Source organism: Melospiza georgiana, chromosome 13, assembly GCF_028018845.1.
Source record: "Melospiza georgiana isolate bMelGeo1 chromosome 13, bMelGeo1.pri, whole genome shotgun sequence".
Classification (NCBI taxonomy): domain Eukaryota; kingdom Metazoa; phylum Chordata; class Aves; order Passeriformes; family Passerellidae; genus Melospiza; species Melospiza georgiana.
The window spans coordinates 16,159,976-16,176,583 of NC_080442.1; the positions used below are offsets into that span (position 1 = coordinate 16,159,976).

The 16,608-nt window shown below is 47.0% G+C and overlaps 1 protein-coding gene and 1 long non-coding RNA gene across 3 annotated transcripts in view; one reads left to right on the top strand and one right to left on the bottom strand.

Annotated features, from left to right (window-relative positions):
• Nucleotides 1–4,259, bottom strand: part of LOC131088850 (uncharacterized) — a 36,295-nt gene extending 32,036 nt beyond the window's left edge. The window contains exon 1 of the long non-coding RNA XR_009115174.1: nucleotides 1,755–4,259. This is a non-coding gene — a long non-coding RNA (uncharacterized LOC131088850). The remainder of the gene's footprint in view (nucleotides 1–1,754) is intronic.
• Nucleotides 682–14,391, top strand: NR2F2 (nuclear receptor subfamily 2 group F member 2). Of its 2 annotated transcripts, none has more exons than XM_058033210.1 (3): nucleotides 682–1,080; nucleotides 8,933–9,460; nucleotides 12,706–14,391. In XM_058033210.1, the coding sequence occupies exons 1-3, from the start codon at nucleotides 1,038–1,040 to the stop codon at nucleotides 12,978–12,980; spliced, it is 846 nt and encodes a 281-aa protein (XP_057889193.1). In that variant the 5' UTR covers nucleotides 682–1,037; the 3' UTR covers nucleotides 12,981–14,391. The 2 variants fall into 2 exon arrangements, with proteins under 2 accessions (XP_057889193.1, XP_057889192.1); XM_058033209.1 differs by lacking the exon at nucleotides 682–1,080 and adding an exon at nucleotides 5,633–7,093.
• The last annotated feature ends 2,217 nt before the right edge of the window (nucleotides 14,392–16,608 follow it).

The following is a 16,608-nucleotide window of genomic DNA, read 5'->3' on the forward strand; positions in this document are numbered from 1 at the left end:
GATTATTGCAACGGATTTTTGGTAATGAAAAAATGTGGAGTACCTCTTTCGAGCTGGGATCTCAGGGGCAGTGAGAGAGAGAGAGAGAGAGAGAGAGGGGGAGAGGGAGAGAAGGAGAGAGAGAGAAAGAGATTGCTGATTAGCTCGGATTCTTTCCCAACTTGCTTTAGCGTGTGCTTGCGTTCCCTGCCGACCCTACACAGGACACTATATATTTTTTCCCCTTCGGTGCATGTGTTGATAGTCCAGCCTGTAGTTGTTTGCGGTTGGCTTTTTCTTTTCCTTTTCGTTTTTTGTTTTTTTTTTTTTTTTTTTTCTGCCGGGGAGGGGGGAGGTGGGAAAGGGGAGGAGGGGGGGGCTGAAATCCGTCGCATCCATCCTACCCCCACAGTCATTAACTTAGGAGATTTCCCTCTCTTATTTTTTTTTTTTCCTCCCCAATTGGAAGGGTGGGTTGTGAATATTTTTCCCCTTATTTTTTTTCCCCTAATTTTTTTTTTTATTTTTTTAAGTCTCGCCTTTCCAGCTCCAAACAAGGTGTAGCGAGACTCTCTTCCTTCTAAGGAATGAAATGAGACAAGGATCACTCAAAGACATCTCCTACCTTGGGCTTGGGGATTTTTTCTTAAAGGCAAGGCGCACATTCCTAAGCAGCTGTGTACAAAGCCCCCCCTGAAATCTTGTCTGTGTAAAGTTAGAGTGTGTTCAGGGTGTTTTTTTTTTTTTCCTCTCTCTCCCAAGGCTGATCGCTAATAATACATCGAAAGCACTTCCCTTTAGGTTGTGGGAAATCTATTCCCTTCACCTTGCTTCCTTTTTTTCCCCCCCTGAAGGCTGTAACTTTACTTTTTTTTTTTCTCTCTCTCTCTTTTTTTTTTTTTTTAATCAGTTTGCACAATCGCTTAGATAAACACCAAGAAGGAGACTTCTCTTTAATTACCCAACGCACATCTTTCTGGGGGGCAAACAGCGGTCTGAATTTTTTTTTTATTTGTTTGTTTCACCTGCCAAACTAAAGGAGAGGTAGAAAAAGGAAGATGCAAGCGATTTGGGACCTTGAACAAGGCAAATATGGTTTTGGTATGTTTACTTATAGTTTTTTTTCTTCTTCTTTGACACTTTTTTCGGGCAATGTGTTGTGATTCTTGTGTTTCTCTTTTAAGGAAAACAAAAAATCCAAAAAAGCAAATGTTAGCTAACGTGCGTCTTAAACGATCGTTTCTAAGGTTACGTGGGTTGCTCTAAGGAGGGGAAGAGGGGAGGGGGGCAGACCCAAGTATGTGTAATTGCAGCACCATCAGTTTAGCACGTCCTTTAAGCTAAATAAAGCAAAAGCAGCAAACAAACAAACAAGCGAACAAACCCAAGGACCGGAGCCGCTTTCCAGGTCCGAGGCAAAGCGCCTGCGAGTCATTTCCCCGGGAGCAGAGCCCGCTGCCCTGCCCGGCGCCGGGAACGCTCGGGAGGAGCGCGGACCGACCTGCTCCGGAGGGTGGGAGGGCAGGACAGGGGCTCTGAACTTAAGTGATAGCTGTTAAACTGCCCGCGATCGCGCCGCTCCGTGCAGCTGGCAGCGTTTATTTGGGGTGGGGGGAGATGGGGGGAAAAAAAGAAAAAAAAAAAAAAAGAAAGAAAAAAAAAAAAAAAAAAAAAAAAGAGGTTGTGGTGAAGGTAAAGCGCCGAGATCCCCTCTCCCCCTCCGGTCGCTTCCCTGGCTAAGCAAGTACAATGGAAAGAAGCTGGAATATACTCACCATCCGAAGGTGTGGTTGGCAGTTCGGCTGAGGCTTTAAGGCAATTATTTATCCTTCTTTTTTTTTTTTTTTTTTTTTTAAGTATTATTGCAAAAGACGTAGATCTGACTTTAAGCGGCAGAAGTGTTTTGCTCTGACAACAGCAAGCGAGGCTCGGATCCTCGTTAAAAAAAAAAAAAAATCACAAAACAGGATCTCCCCCCCCCCCCCCAACCCAATCCCTTACCACTATCCCTTAAAAATACCTATTCGGCACAGCTCTCGCAGAAACCCTGATGCAGAAATCTTATAGTCCGGTCTAGGAGTGCCCAAGCCAATTAATTTTAAATCCTTAGGAATTAATCAGATTAAAATGTACAGAAGTTTCATTCTCGTATGCATACGTGAGCCAAAAGTCGTTTCCCTTTAAGAGATCCTTTTCTTTTAAAGTTGAATTTTAGGCAGATAAGAGACTTACACTAGGGGGCAGCCAGATACTGTACTTGCTCCAATCTTAAGCAATTTTTTTTCCTCTCTCACAGCATATGCTCTGATTTAGCACTGTAAATTTTTCAGAGGACCCAACTCTGACAGCCCCTGGTGATTTTCAAAGTACCACAAGCCAGTGGTTAAAAATTGCATTGACTTGGAAGTTCAGAGGCACACAATAGGAGCCACTTTCCCTATTCATGGAACTTCAGTGTGGTGGAAGAGAAAAACACACACATACTACATTGAGGGAGAAGAGGAATTCATTGAATTCTGTTAGACGTAACTGCTTTCCACTGAGTTCAGAGCGAAACTCGGTATTTGTTCGATGCTGTATTCATATTGCGATTTAATCTAGAAAGAATTAGAGGACTGTTAGGCAGCTTTCTGCCAGGAAAGCAGCTTCCCCCTCCTTCCTCCTCTCTTTTTGAAACCTAAAGATTTACACCGACTCTATCCCCAACTCAATTTTAGCAAAATAAATCCTTCCACTCCCTCTCATTAAAATAAATTTACATCTGCAGTAAAATGGCAGGAGGGATGCGTTTGTTTATTTGGAAAACCAACACGGTCTCACTTTTAAACCAGAGCATTTCTATTGTCATTAAGCCTCGGAGAAGGACAGTGGAGAATCTCCCCGTTCCTTGCGAAGCGCTCAGGTTTCGAGGATTATTTAGCGAAATTAGCTGCAGTTCATTTTTACATTCATCTCTTCTGTCTCAACCCACTCGCAGGGGTGTTTTCAAATAAATAGCAAAGCATCTAATGGTGCTAATAGATAGTTATATCGCTGCATCCCTCGAAGAGCAAATAGTTAATCTGGGGCATTCTTCATTAATGCTTGAGCAATCAGCGTATACGGCGGCTTTTAAGCGTATTTCAATGGTTTTTCATTTTTACGATCATACGTTCAAACTATTAATATTGTGCGTCCTGTTAAAACCGCTTTCTCTTGTGATTTCTGCATTTGTTAGGACGGCGTTTATGTTTTTTCATATGGTGAATTAATCCTGTTTACTTTGTCAGATTCGAGACAGGAAAGGTTGGTGTTGGGTTGTGCTTTGGGTTTTGGCTTTTATTTTTTTCCTCAGGAAATCCAACATCAGCAACAATCTGTGGCTATTCTGTATTTTGAACCCCCACCTTCTCCTACCCTCCCCGAAAGGTCACCTCCTCAGCTCTGGCTTGTTTGGAAACCATAAGGCAGTTCCCCACATTTTAACCTGGAAAGATTCCTTCCCCACTTTCTGTCTTCCCAGTCCCTCCTGGTCACTGTTTCGGGTAAAGGTTATTTTTTGCTCCGTGAGGATCAATGGGAACGCTGCAGCCTTGTCTTTGAAATTGAGTCGCAAAAACCTCTTCGCCCGTGGGGTCTGAAACACGCCAGGTTTCCCGGCAGGACACCCTCAAGTCGAGGTGCTTTTTACAACTTTCCAACCATCTCCGCACCTGCGGCTTTAGCCACACGTTTTATTTCTGCGGCACAAGTGTGTGGGCATGTGGCAACATGAAAAAGTGTGTGTGAGGAGGTGAGGGGCAATGAATCCCTGACAGAGTTGTGCCCAGGTCTGTGTCCCCGCGGCCGTGCTTGGTGACCGGCTGGGATGCGAGCGCTCACAGACGCGTGTGTTCGCGGAGGAAGAACGGTCCGGCCGGGCATTTATCTGTCTGTGCTAACATGTTTTCTATTTTATCTCTCCGTCCCTTCGCTTGTTCGAGTGTCTTTTGGCCATTTTCACCGGGAGACGGACTCGAGTCCCCGCTCCGCTGGCCAGTAGCTCCATTCAGCGGCAAATAAACACGTCCCCGTGCTTAGCTCTGTTACCTGCTCGTGGTACAGAACGGAGGTCGCGTTACAGTGTCGGGGTACGTGCGGCCACCAAACCCCCGAACCCGCAAAACCCCGAAATAAAGTTAAAGGGGTCGAGGCGAGCCACGCCGTGGCGATGCCGTGCGGAAGGCTCGGCTGTCACGCTCTGCGGAGCGCCGTGCCGGGCTCCGGAGCTGCTGCAGCGGAGCCGCGCTCCCCTCGCTCCGGGGCGAGCGGGACCCGGGAGCGCTCGGGCGGAGCCCCCGAGCCCCGCCGGGGCCGGGCGGTGCGAGCGGCGGCTCCCGGAGCGCGGGGCACGGGCGCGCTCGGCTCGGCGCGGCTCAGCGCAGCCCGGCCCGGCTCGGCGCGGCTCCGCGGGCGGCCGGGGCTCGGCTCGGGCGGGCGGCGGGACACGGGGCGGCCGCGCCGAGCGCAGGTGCCCGGAGCGGGGCCGGGGGGCTCTGCTGTGAGACCCCCGGCGGGCTCCAGCCCGCACCGCGCTCCCCGAGCGCTTTCGGACAACCCGCGGCCGCCCCTTCCCCGCAGCGGCGGCGGCGGCAGCGCCGGGGCTCGGCTTTACTTTATTCCGTGGAGTTTTACCTCGGTTTAGCGCCTGCTTGCCGCTTTGCACCCGGCCGCCCCCTCCGACCCCCGAGGCCGTGCCCCGGCGGGCAGCCCCAGGTGAGGCGGCGGCGATGCCGCGCTCCGCACGCCGGGCTCGCCCTCACCCCTGGCCCCGGCGGGGCGTGAGGGCGCGGGGCGGCGGGCGCGGGGCGGCGGGCGGCGCTAGGACCGCGCGGGCGGCGGCGGCGGCCATGGCGGGCCGCGCAAGGGCGGCGCGGGCCAATGAGGGCCGGGGGGCGGGGCGCGCGCTCCTGGCCACTCAGGCGCCGGCCCGGTTGCCTTATAAGGCGCGCGGTCGCCATGGCGACGCGCGCTGAGTTGCAGCAGCCGTGTCAAAGTTCACTCTCCCGCCAGCGGGGCGAGCGGCCGGCGGGGAGCGCGCTCGCCGCTCCTCGGCCCACACGCCGCCCGCACCGCCCGCCCGCCCCGCCCCGCGCCGCCCCTCCCCGCCGCCGCCGCCAGGGGAGGGGAGCGGGGGGGAGCCCCTGCTTCTTTTTATTTTGGGGCGGGGGGGGGGGGGGGGAAGCGCTGGCGCGCTCTCCCCGTGGTGATTTTTTTCCCCTCCTCCCTCCCTCCCCGGCTGAGGAGCGATGCTGCGCGCTGGGTTATGATCCTTCCCTCTCTCTCTCTCTCTCTCTCTCTCCCTCTCCCTCCTCCTCCTCCTCCTCCTCTCCTCCTCCTCCTCCTCCTCCTCCTCCTCCTCCTCCCGCTCCCCTCTTTTATCATCCTGGCTGGCTGGGCGCTGCTGCGCTGGCGAGTTGACTCCTTCCCTCCCCCCCGCCCCGCGGCCCCCCTCCCCCTGCCCGCGCCGTGAGCACCGGCGGCGCGGAGGCGAGAGCCCACTTGCGAGGCGGCAGAAGCAGCATAAGGCAGCGCGGCGGCGGCGGCGGCAGCGGCGGCGGGAGCGGCGGCGGCGGGAGCGGCGGCAGCGGCACCCGAGCGGCGGCGGGAGCGGGAGCGGCGGCGGGGACGCGGCGCGGCGGGAGCGGCGAACCGGCGGAACGGGGCAGAGCGGAGCAGAGCGGCGGCGCCGGAGAGGAGGAGGAGGAGGAACAAATAAACAATCATAATAATAATTCATAATAATCGTAATCGTAACGATCATAAGAATTTTTTTATAAAACAAAAAAAAAAAAAAAAGAGAGCGAGGAGGAGGAGGAGGAAAAAAAAAAAGCCAACAGCCCCCCCACACCCCCGAGCCCAAAAGAGGGAGCGAGAGAGAGCAAGAGCGCAGCGGCCGGGCGGAGCGGCGGAGAGGAAGAATTAAAGCGAGCGAAGGAGGGAGGAGAGACAGAGCAGAGAGAGAGGAGGAAAGAGGAGGAGGAGGAAAAAAAAAAGCCCACAAAAACAAAGCGATCGCAGTTGATGTTGCTGCTGCAAGCTGGACTTCCAAAAACTACGGCGAGACCGACCGCTCTCCGCGCCGAGAAGAGTCTCCTCCGCTGTGCGTGTTTTTTTCCGCTGTGTGTGTAATCTTTAACCTTTTATTCATTCTTATTTTGATGGCTTTCCTGAATGGCTGACTGCGAGCTTCCCTGGACCTGGCCCCCAGACACCCGCCTCTCCTCCTTCAACTACTCTGCTGCAGATCAGCTCTAAGAGAGAGAGAGGGAGATCTTTGAAGAGATTTTTTTTTTTTTTCTCCTCTCTCTCTCTCTCTCTCTCCCCCTCTCTCCCCCACCCCCACCACCCCTTTACTTTGCTCTCCTGGAGCCCAGACAATCGACTCGCACCTCGCCCCCCCGCACACACACCTCCATCGCCCCGTGCTTCTGCACCTTCGCCGGTACCGGGAGATCCCCCCCACCCCGACCCTCCTGAAAAAAAAAAAAAAAAAAAAAAAAAAAAAGGCAAAACAACAAAAGAGAGAGAGGGAAAAAGAGAGAGAGAGAGAGAGGGGAGGACAAAAAAATAAAAAGACTGCTGCAAAGCTGATCTGAAAAGCAAAGCAAACAAACTTTGAAAATAAAGGGGGAACAGGAAGTTTGGCAACGGTGTCCAATAGATATGGCAATGGTAGTCGGTGCGTGGCGAGACCCCCAGGACGATGTGCCCGGAGCTCAGGGAACGCAGCCTTCGCAAGCCCCGCCGGTGCAGGGACCCCCGGCCGGGGCCCCGCACACCCCACAGACCCCGGGGCCCGGGGGCCCTCCCAGTACGCCAGCCCAGACCAACCCGCCGAGCCAGCAGAACCAAGGAGACAAGCAGCAGCAGCAGCAGCACATTGAATGTGTGGTTTGTGGGGACAAGTCTAGTGGCAAACATTATGGCCAGTTTACCTGCGAGGGTTGCAAGAGTTTCTTCAAGCGGAGTGTAAGGAGGAATCTCAGCTACACTTGTCGTGCCAACAGGAACTGTCCCATTGACCAGCACCACCGCAATCAGTGTCAGTACTGCCGCCTCAAAAAATGCCTCAAAGTTGGCATGAGACGGGAAGGTATTGGGATTTCATTTGTTTTGCAATTTTTTTTTTCACTCGCTGCGTTTTGGGGTTTGTTTGGTTTTCCTTTTTTTATTATTTTTAAATAATATATATAATTGCTCTTAGCATTTTTAACTTTCCTCTCCAAACCCCAAACCCAACCAGAACCTTTCCTTCCCCCCCACCCACCCCCCTCGAATAAACCAGCCAGAAACTTTCTCGTAATGAAAGAAAGCGGTGTTGGGGAGGGTGGGCAGGGAGGCAGGGGCTCTCGCATGCTTTCTCCTGCACTCGTAATTGATTTGTGTTTGTTTTGATTTTGCTGATGGAGGTTTATTGAAAGTGGATTTTTAGTTTCACGCTGCTTAGGAGCGAGATGATGATTCTGACGTGTGGTTACTTTTCCTTCGTGTTTCCTCCTGCATGCTCAGCCTTAGCCCCCGTGCCCCGAGCAGCCCTGTGTGTGTGTGTGTGTGTGTGTCTGTGCGTGTGTGTACACACACACACGGAGCCTCCCGAGATGCACACACACACACACACACACATACACATACACACACGCATATATATATATCCTCCAGCACCCTGCCTTAGATTGCAATTTTACACAGGCGGTTCAAATTACTATTACAATGGGACTCACCCTACCGAGGCTCTACAGCACTCCACTGTGGATTCCCGGCCGGATTTTTCCTCCTTTAAAAATATATATACACACACACACATATCTCCACGAGTGTGTGTGTATACACACACTGCCGTGTGCCTGCCTTTCCTGGTTGTTATTTCCTCACTTTTCTCTTCTTCCTCTTATTTTCTTGCTCCTCCGGGAGAGGCAGGAGGGGGTAGAAGGGATGGGGTGGGGGGTGTAAGGAGCAGTCCAGAAGTAAGTGTGGGGTGCTCGGATCTCTGCAAGTGGAGTCTTTGTGATATAAAATTAGACGGGAAATGTGAGCCTGCAGTTTTCCAGTGCGTGCTCTGTGTCTGGACGCTGCTATGTAGGTTAAGGGTGAGGGGGCTTGGGACTCGCCGGGCTCCTCTCTTTGTGTTTCTGCAAGAGTAACTAACCTTGGAATACAGGCGATAACAAATATAAATCAAGCACATTTTTAGGCGTTCTCCCTTCTTGTCGTCTCTCTGCCTCTGAGCCCTTTATCTCTCTCCTTTTTCTCTCGCTGTCACCGTGTAAATTTATTAACAAAATGAAAGGCCCACTTTCCATGGGCAGCGGGGGAAGGTGCCTTTGGATAATGCCCTCAGCCTCACCAGGGGACCTGCCGGGGATGTTGTGGGGTGATTTCGCCTCCTTTGGTATTTTTTTGCGAGAGGGGGGGATGTATAATACCAGCAGCAACAATGTATTCAGTGGGCGAGAAACGCGTGTGGGACCAGAGCCGGGGATTTCGAACTGAAGTGTTTCTTCCTTCTCCCCTCCTCCTTCCCCATCCCGCTCCCCCAGCCTCAAACCAGCGAGCTGGTTTAGGTGTAACGGAGGGAAAAAAACACACAAAGACGTATCCTGCATCTCTGGAAGGAGGGGGTGGCGGTGCAGGGGAGGGGGGGATAACCGGACTGTGGCGTGTTTTGGGAAGTGAGGAGCCGGGCTCCCACAGCAGCCCTGGCCGAGCCCACAGCGTCCCTCAGCTTTTGTTGTTGCTTGACTTGACCCGAGAACTGCGGAGCCTTAGAGCGGGGCCGGGGCTGAACTCTGGCGGGGAAAATGCACGCTTCCCCCCGAAGCTGGCCGGGTGCGGGGTCACACAGGCACGCACGAGCACACAAAGCAGGCTGTATTGGAACCGATGGTCGCAATTCAGATATTAATAGCTGTAGTTTCTTCTCTATTTACTGCAGCGGTCCAGAGGGGCAGAATGCCACCCACACAGCCAACTCATGGTCAGTTCGCCTTGACAAATGGGGACCCTCTCAACTGCCATTCCTACCTATCCGGATATATCTCCCTTCTTCTGAGAGCAGAGCCCTACCCCACCTCCCGCTTTGGCAGTCAGTGCATGCAACCCAACAACATCATGGGCATCGAGAACATTTGTGAACTGGCAGCTAGGATGCTCTTCAGCGCGGTGGAGTGGGCCAGGAATATCCCCTTCTTCCCAGACCTCCAGATCACAGACCAGGTGGCCCTCCTGAGGCTGACCTGGAGCGAGTTATTTGTCCTCAACGCTGCCCAGTGCTCCATGCCCCTCCACGTAGCTCCGCTCCTGGCAGCTGCTGGCCTCCACGCTTCGCCAATGTCTGCTGACCGAGTGGTCGCCTTTATGGACCACATACGAATCTTCCAAGAGCAAGTAGAAAAACTGAAAGCATTGCATGTCGACTCTGCAGAATATAGCTGTTTAAAGGCCATAGTCCTCTTCACCTCAGGTAGGCGGCATTTCTTTGCTCCTTTTTTTTGTTGATTTTTTTTTTTTTTTTTTTTTCTTTTTCCTCTCCTCCTTCCCCGGGCCCCCCTTGAGAAGTGTTTGCTCTTGCAAAGTGTTATTGCCTGCACCCCATGCCCGCTCCCTGCCCCCCGAGAGCCAGCGCGGTCTCTTTTCCTTTTAGGAAGCGGTGCCCTGTGCTCTGCCCTGCAGGGCCTCGGATCCGAGCATCCCATCTTCTAGGGAGTGCAAATCAGAGAAAAAAAACAAAATAAAAATAAAATACACACGCCCCATTCATTTTAATTTTTTTTTAAAGAAAAAAGCAGGCGGCCAAAATACACCCCAAGCCTAGCTGAATAATGCTGGGGACTGGGAAAGAAGGGGCCTGGGAAGAGGCACCCATTCGCCACGAGAGACTGCGCTCTTCCCATTGAAAATAATATTTTATTTAACAGTATAGCTCTGGGTTGTTGCATTTAATGACACGCATCCGAACAGCAGCAAAATCTGTTTGATGTTGTTAAATACAAGTCGTCCTATCAGTGAAACCACTTTAAAAAGAGGATCATTTTATGGGCAGCCAGGAAGGGAAAAAAGCCCTGCAGGATTAAAAATTGAATTAAAAAAAAAAAAAAAGTTAAATGCGCAAATCTGAGTTTAAAATATGTTCCCTGCCATCTCATAAAATAAAATAAATCAACTTTGCAAAGAGCTGTCTCTGATTTAAACAGAATGTGGCAGTGAGCAGTTCTGTGTCATTTAAGCTAAGGGGAAAAGTTTGCATTTGTACCCAGCAGGAACTGCATAGTCCAAAGCGAGTAGCGGGTGCGAAAAGATCATTACCATAAGTAGACAGGGATAGTATGGAAAAGTAAGAGGAGGCTGAAGCTGCCGCTCCGCAGTGTAATTCCGGGGTGACACAAGCATGACTCTCCCGAGGAAAAGACCTCGAGGTGTTTCTTAGATAATCAAAGAGGGGAGGGGGGGGAAATATGTGTCAACTTTTGCTGCCTAGAAATAGTGCATGAGTTATAAAGCAATAATTGAGTGCGTTGTGAAATCTAATTAGCTTGCACTAGAGTTTAACCTGGGTGAGTAATAATCCTGATATTAACTCTGGAGGCTAAATTTTTTTTTTTTTTTTCTTCTGAGGGGAAAAAAAAAAAAATCTGCTCGCTAATTTGTGCAATACGTTATCTCAGATCACTAACTTTGAGGCTGCACCGGCAACCCAGTGTGCTGGAGCCCTGGAAGTTTGGGGATTAAATTTAAAAATACATATATTTCGCCTGTAACTCATTCGGACGCTTGGGAAAGTGGCCACGCGATAAACATATGAATGGAAGCAGGACCTGCAAAATAATTACTCATCAGAGTTTTTTAAAGCCTGATATCAGGAAACAGGAAAAAAATGTAGTTTATGTGGGAAAAGAAGGGCTCACAATCCGTTCCTTGTTGTGTTAAAGGGGGTCTGGGGAACGAAGTCATTTTCTGGACTTTGTCCAGGTTCTGGGTCGTGACCTAAACTTCCTTTTATATATTATTGCTTTACACATAAAAAACTTCTCCTTTTTTTTTTCCTCCCCCCCCAATTACTGGTGTTAAATCCTGAGGTGATCAATGAGCAGGGCGCATCTAGCCACAGGGAGACAGGGATCCCGAGTGGGAAGGGGTGTCCGTGGGGTGCTTATTTTATTTTTCTATCGTTTTTCTAGGATGCATTTTCCTCTCCCTCGCTCAGCCGCTCAGCGAGGATCCCACACACGCTCACATCCCTCCCCAGCCCCTGCCCAGCTCACACCCACACCAAGGAGTTTATTTCCAATCCTGCCTTTTCTCCCAAATCACTTTTTTTTTTTTTTTACTTTTTTTTTTTTTTTTTTTTTTTTTTAGCCTTCTGAGAAAACAATCGTCCGATCCTGTCGTAACTGTTTAATTTATGACTATTTTCAAAATGGGAGGCCTGGCGTGTAAATTGCCTCCCAACTAGATAAACGTTTCTTGTTATCTGATTCTGGGGAAGACAGCCGCATGCAAAAAAATATAGGGTGATGCTTGCAGCTTCTGCAGCACCCCAATAACCCTCCCTGATGTAAAGCAGACGCACATAGATGCATATAATGTTTGCTGCAGCCTCTTTTAAGAGGGAGGGGGGAAAAATCTGGGTTCTAATGACTCGCAGAATATGCATGTGTTAGCCCTGTGCCTAGGAAAGCCACAGGGAGGTCAGGTCACAACCTGTGCTCTTTCAGCACAGACGTCTCTGATTTAAAGGGAACTTATTGTATTTTAGCGTATCAGGGAAAAAAAAAAAAGAAAAAAAAAAAAAGAAAAAAAAAAAAAGAAAAAAAATGTCCAGACCCTATCAGGGAGTTTTCTTCTTGTAAGGGCCTTTAGGTTTAAAAAGAAGAAGAAGAGGAAAAAAAAAAAGAGGGGGGAGTGGAGGGGGGGGAAGAAAGAAAGAGAAAAGAAAAGAGGGGGGAAAAGAAACAGCTCAAATGAACAGAGAGATCACAGTTTGCATGGCTGCCTCTGAATAGGCTAAACTGACAAGATCAGTTTTAAAGGGCCACTTAAATCAGTTTCAAAGACTGAAGAAAAACGCGTTGTCTTCTTTGGGGGAGAATCTGTTGCTGGATCCGGGGCGCCATTATCTTTGGCTGGGCCAGTTTTTTATTATTATTATGATTTCTATCACTGTGAGTAGTAGTCCTTCTCATCACAGGGTTAGGCTCCCCCCAATTATTTTCCAAGAAGGGGGGGGTGTGGAGAAATAGTGGCTCCCTTTCCCCCTTTTTGACTCAAGGCTTCCCCGCCCCCCCAGCCTTTCCCCCAAAAACCACAGAGATATGGAATTAGGCTTGGCCAGCACCTCCTTGCCACCCCTCAGGTCTGTCGTGCCATTAGAAATCTCGACCCTGGGAGCTGTGCTCTGTCCTAAAGGAGACCCTCTAGAAGAGAGAGAAATGCAGACACACACACACACACACACACATGCACAGAGAGATTGTCCCTTTTGGTGAAACCCACTTAAACTCTGGGGGGCGAGGTGATGGCGCACCATCTACTCTTAAACCTAGACATTTGGAGGAGAAAAAAAAAATCAAATTAAAAAATTTAAAAACAACACACACAAACCGCCAAAACCTTTTTAATCTGATGATTGCTTTCTTTTTTTTTTTTTAATCTTTTCTTTCTTTTTTTTTTTTTTTTTTTTTTTTTTTTTTTTAATACACTTTCTTCTAGATGCCTGTGGTCTCTCTGATGTAGCCCATGTTGAAAGTTTACAGGAGAAGTCACAGTGTGCTTTGGAAGAGTATGTTAGGAGCCAGTATCCCAACCAGCCAACACGATTCGGGAAGCTATTACTACGTCTCCCCTCCCTTCGCACTGTCTCCTCTTCTGTCATAGAGCAATTGTTTTTCGTCCGTTTGGTAGGTAAAACCCCCATAGAAACCCTAATCAGGGATATGTTACTGTCTGGCAGCAGTTTTAACTGGCCTTACATGTCCATTCAATAAAACATCCAAGAGAGAGAGAGAGAGAGAGAGAGAAAATAAAAGGAAAAAAAACAAAACAAAACAAAACAACAACACCGAGACAAAAATTAAAAAAAAAAAAATAAATAAAAATTCAAAATTGAGAAGGGAGATGCGAGTGAAAGGAAAGCAGATGACATTTGGGTTCTGGTTGTTTCTTAAATTTCCTTCTGCTAAGAAAGGATGTAAAAGGATGTTACAAGTTTGCTAAGAGAAGACAGGAAAAAATTAATGGACTGTGAATTAAAAAAAGAGACTGTCAAATGAACTTTTACAGAATGCATTAAAAACTCCCGTGTCGTTCAGAAAAAAACTTGCTACTTATCATTTTTTTTGTAAAAAATAAAAAAGAGGGAAAGAAAAAAAGAAAGAAGAAGAAAAGAAACGATGGTGGGCTTTTTCTTTTTTTCTTTTTTCTTCTTTTTTTTTCTTTTTTTTTGGGGTAAACTTTTTAAAAAATCTCGCTTAAAGTGCATTTAAAGGAAATTTGGAGAAAATTAGCAGAACGGAAGAAAGTAAGTCTTTTTTTTCCAAATTATTAATTGTCCTATGTGTCTATGTACCTATAGCTGTTCTTTTTTGTATTTTTCTGGTTTCAAACCAGTTTATTCTGTGGTTCTATAATAATTTTTGATATAACCTTGGCTTCTTTAAAAAAAAAAAATAAACTGTGTATCCTTAAAATATATGTTCTGAAAGAATTAAAACTGAGTCCACGAAAGTATCATAGGAAGAAAGGAAAAGAGAAAAAAAAAAAAACCCTCAACAACACAATGATGGAAGCGCACTTAAGGTGGTGACCCAAAATCTAGCTTGAAGCTGAGAGAGCTATAATTATATAGACCCGAATGAACCACACGTGTCATATAACTCCCCCCAAATCTAGGTTTTTTTGATATTTCGGACAGAAAATGAACTGTGGGGATTTATTATAGGTAGAAGGATTTTGTGTCCAAGACACACTATGGTTTTGATTTAAAAGGAAAAAAAAAAAAAACAAACAAGCAAACGAGCAAAGTGAACTTTTGTAATTTGAATTGGGTTCCACATAGTTCATCATGAATTGTTATTAAACTCCTCTATCTGTTTGTATATTTGCAAGCCCTTTGTATTATAATAATTGTTGATATTTTCCCTTTTTAAAAAATACCATTGAAATCAGCATGACAAAATAACACTGTTGGCACTTATAGATAACGTGATTGATTCAGTATCTTAGAGTTTACAGTTTTGTGTTTAAAAAAACTGAAGGTTTTTTTTTTTTTTTTAAGTGCAACATTTCTGTATACTGTAAAAGTTATAATAACTGAACTGTTTGGTCGAGTCTTTGTGTGTTATATTCCAAGGAAAATTGAAAGTATTCAGAAATTAAAATATTATTTGATATCTGAAACTTGTTTGGCTGTCATAAATGTCTTTCAGAAACCACATTACTTCTCTATAGTTTGCAGTCATTTAAGTCCATAGACGATTGATTTGTTTACTTGTCACAGTAAGTTTGTAGCAGATGTATTGTAGTGTATTTACCTGTTTAATTCCGGGATGGGGGTGGAGGACTTAAGTTCGTGGTTTATCTATGGTTTTAGGAAGTACTATGCTGAAATGGTAAACCATCAACCCCCATTCATCTAATCCTCCTGTTAATTAAAAATGGATTTTCTGGAAAAAAAAAAAAAAAAAGGCCCTTATTTTTGTCACACTTAAGTGCCTGCGTAGGAAAGGTATTGTTGTGAAAAAGTATTAGAAATCTGGAGATCAGTATCTATTTTATGATCAGAATGGGGCGAAAAATCTTTTGTAAATGTCTGACATACGCGCACAAGATCATTCAAGCAAGGTAATAGCAGTATTGTAAATATAGGTCAGTTGTTTGCAATGAGTTTTCTTTAAGTATGTGTGATTTTTTATAATACTCCGTAGTTGCCATCTATCGTTGTCATTGAGAGGTCTTCAAATGGAGTGGCTTTAGCTTCTAGCACTGAGGAGTCGGTTTTTAATGTATATATACTCTCAAGTGGATTTCATTTTTTTTTATTATTATTTTTTTTTTTTTTTTTTAATTTTTTTAACCTTTAGACTGTGAAAGCATGACCACAGGTCATCTCTCTCTTTTCCATATGGGCTCGGTGTCTGTGTGTATGCTGGCACACAGGCGGGCGTGGGCGTCCCTGGATGTGCCCTGTGTGTGGAGGCACAGGGCCCTCTCCTGCAGCTCCCAGGGACCTGCCTGGGCGGGTGGCACAGCCCCGGACACACCATGGGCAATTGGAAAAAAAAACCCCACCAAATAACCCAACCCAAACATGAAGGAAGGCAAGATGATGTGGTTTTTGCAATGGGTTGATATTTTATTTCGTGTGTGTGCGTGTCATTTATTTTATTTTTTTTTTCCTCTCTTTTCTTTCTCTCTCCCCCCGCCCGCCCTCCCCTTGGTCTATAGCAGATGCTTTGTATGTGAAAGCTTGCAATTTTGTTCTTGTCTGAGGCTTCCCCCTCTCCCTTTTTACCACACGTAACTACACCATGTTGTGGTTTCACAAAAAGAGAGAGAGGGAGGGAGAGAGATCATTCTGTAAAGTCGATTAAACCCTGATCTTTAGTGTGTTCCAGTTAGACACATCTGTACTGGGGGCTGAGGGGCGTATGACTGTGAATTTGAGCAGAGTTTTACATCTGAATCATGGCTCCTTTTCTATAAATATATAAATATATATAAATATATAAATATACTATTATTGCAGGGGAATTGCTGACCTCTAGATTTAGCTTTTTCTATTGCAAGTGCTATCCATGTGAGTGTGTGTGTGTGAAGTTTTTATGCTTACTAAGAACACAGGATCTTGACTTGTTTGTTTTGTGTTAGTTTATTGTAAACAACCATTTGTTGTAAATTGTTATTGGCATTAAATTATAATTTATGATTTTCAAATCCAAAACATTCTCTGCTTTTTATGTTTTAAAGCCTGTAAGCTATCTCTGTATTTATAAGTTTCTTGCAGCGAGCTTTGGTTCACAGAGAATAATAGTAAACAGAAAATGCACCAGGGTTAAATAAAAACACACACACACACACACGCACGCACACACACAAGCCCCGTGTATATATGTTTGGAATGCTCAGAGGAGGATTTGTTTAGGGACTTCAGTTAGTTTTAAGTTTATAGCATTTAAAGAAAGTTTTTCTTTTCATGCTGAGTTAGAACAAAAGATCTATCCAAAGATTGAATTGGACAAAAGAGGAGGGTTGGGATGGAGAAGCTTGTTCTATGTTGAATTGAGGAGATCCCTTTTTTTTTTTTTTTTTTTTAAGAAAAGGGAAAAAAAAAAAAAAAAAAAAAAAAAGCTGTTAAACATGGCGACTCTTTCCCTCTAAGTGTCTAATATATTTTTTTTCCTTGCGGTTCCCCCACTTCCCAACCCTCCCTTTTATTATATTTTCTGCTTTAATCTGATCTCAGCTCGCTCTATTCCTTCCCCCCTTACCCCCGCCATTCCTGCCACCGGGACTGGCGGGGAAAGACCCAAAGGCGACCCGGAACGACAGCGAGAGCTGCGGAGCCGCCCGCGGTGCAACCCACAGCTCGGGAAAGGTCTTCTTCACCCCCCCTTC

Coding starts and splice junctions, on each gene's coding strand:
- NR2F2 (XM_058033209.1), top strand. CDS start 6,664: ATGGCAATGGTAGTCGGTGCGTGGCGAGACCCCCAGGACGATGTGCCC. Junction 7,094..8,932: donor AGTTGGCATGAGACGGGAAG/GTATTGGGATTT, acceptor TATTTACTGCAG/CGGTCCAGAGGGGCAGAATG. Junction 9,461..12,705: donor CATAGTCCTCTTCACCTCAG/GTAGGCGGCATT, acceptor ACTTTCTTCTAG/ATGCCTGTGGTCTCTCTGAT.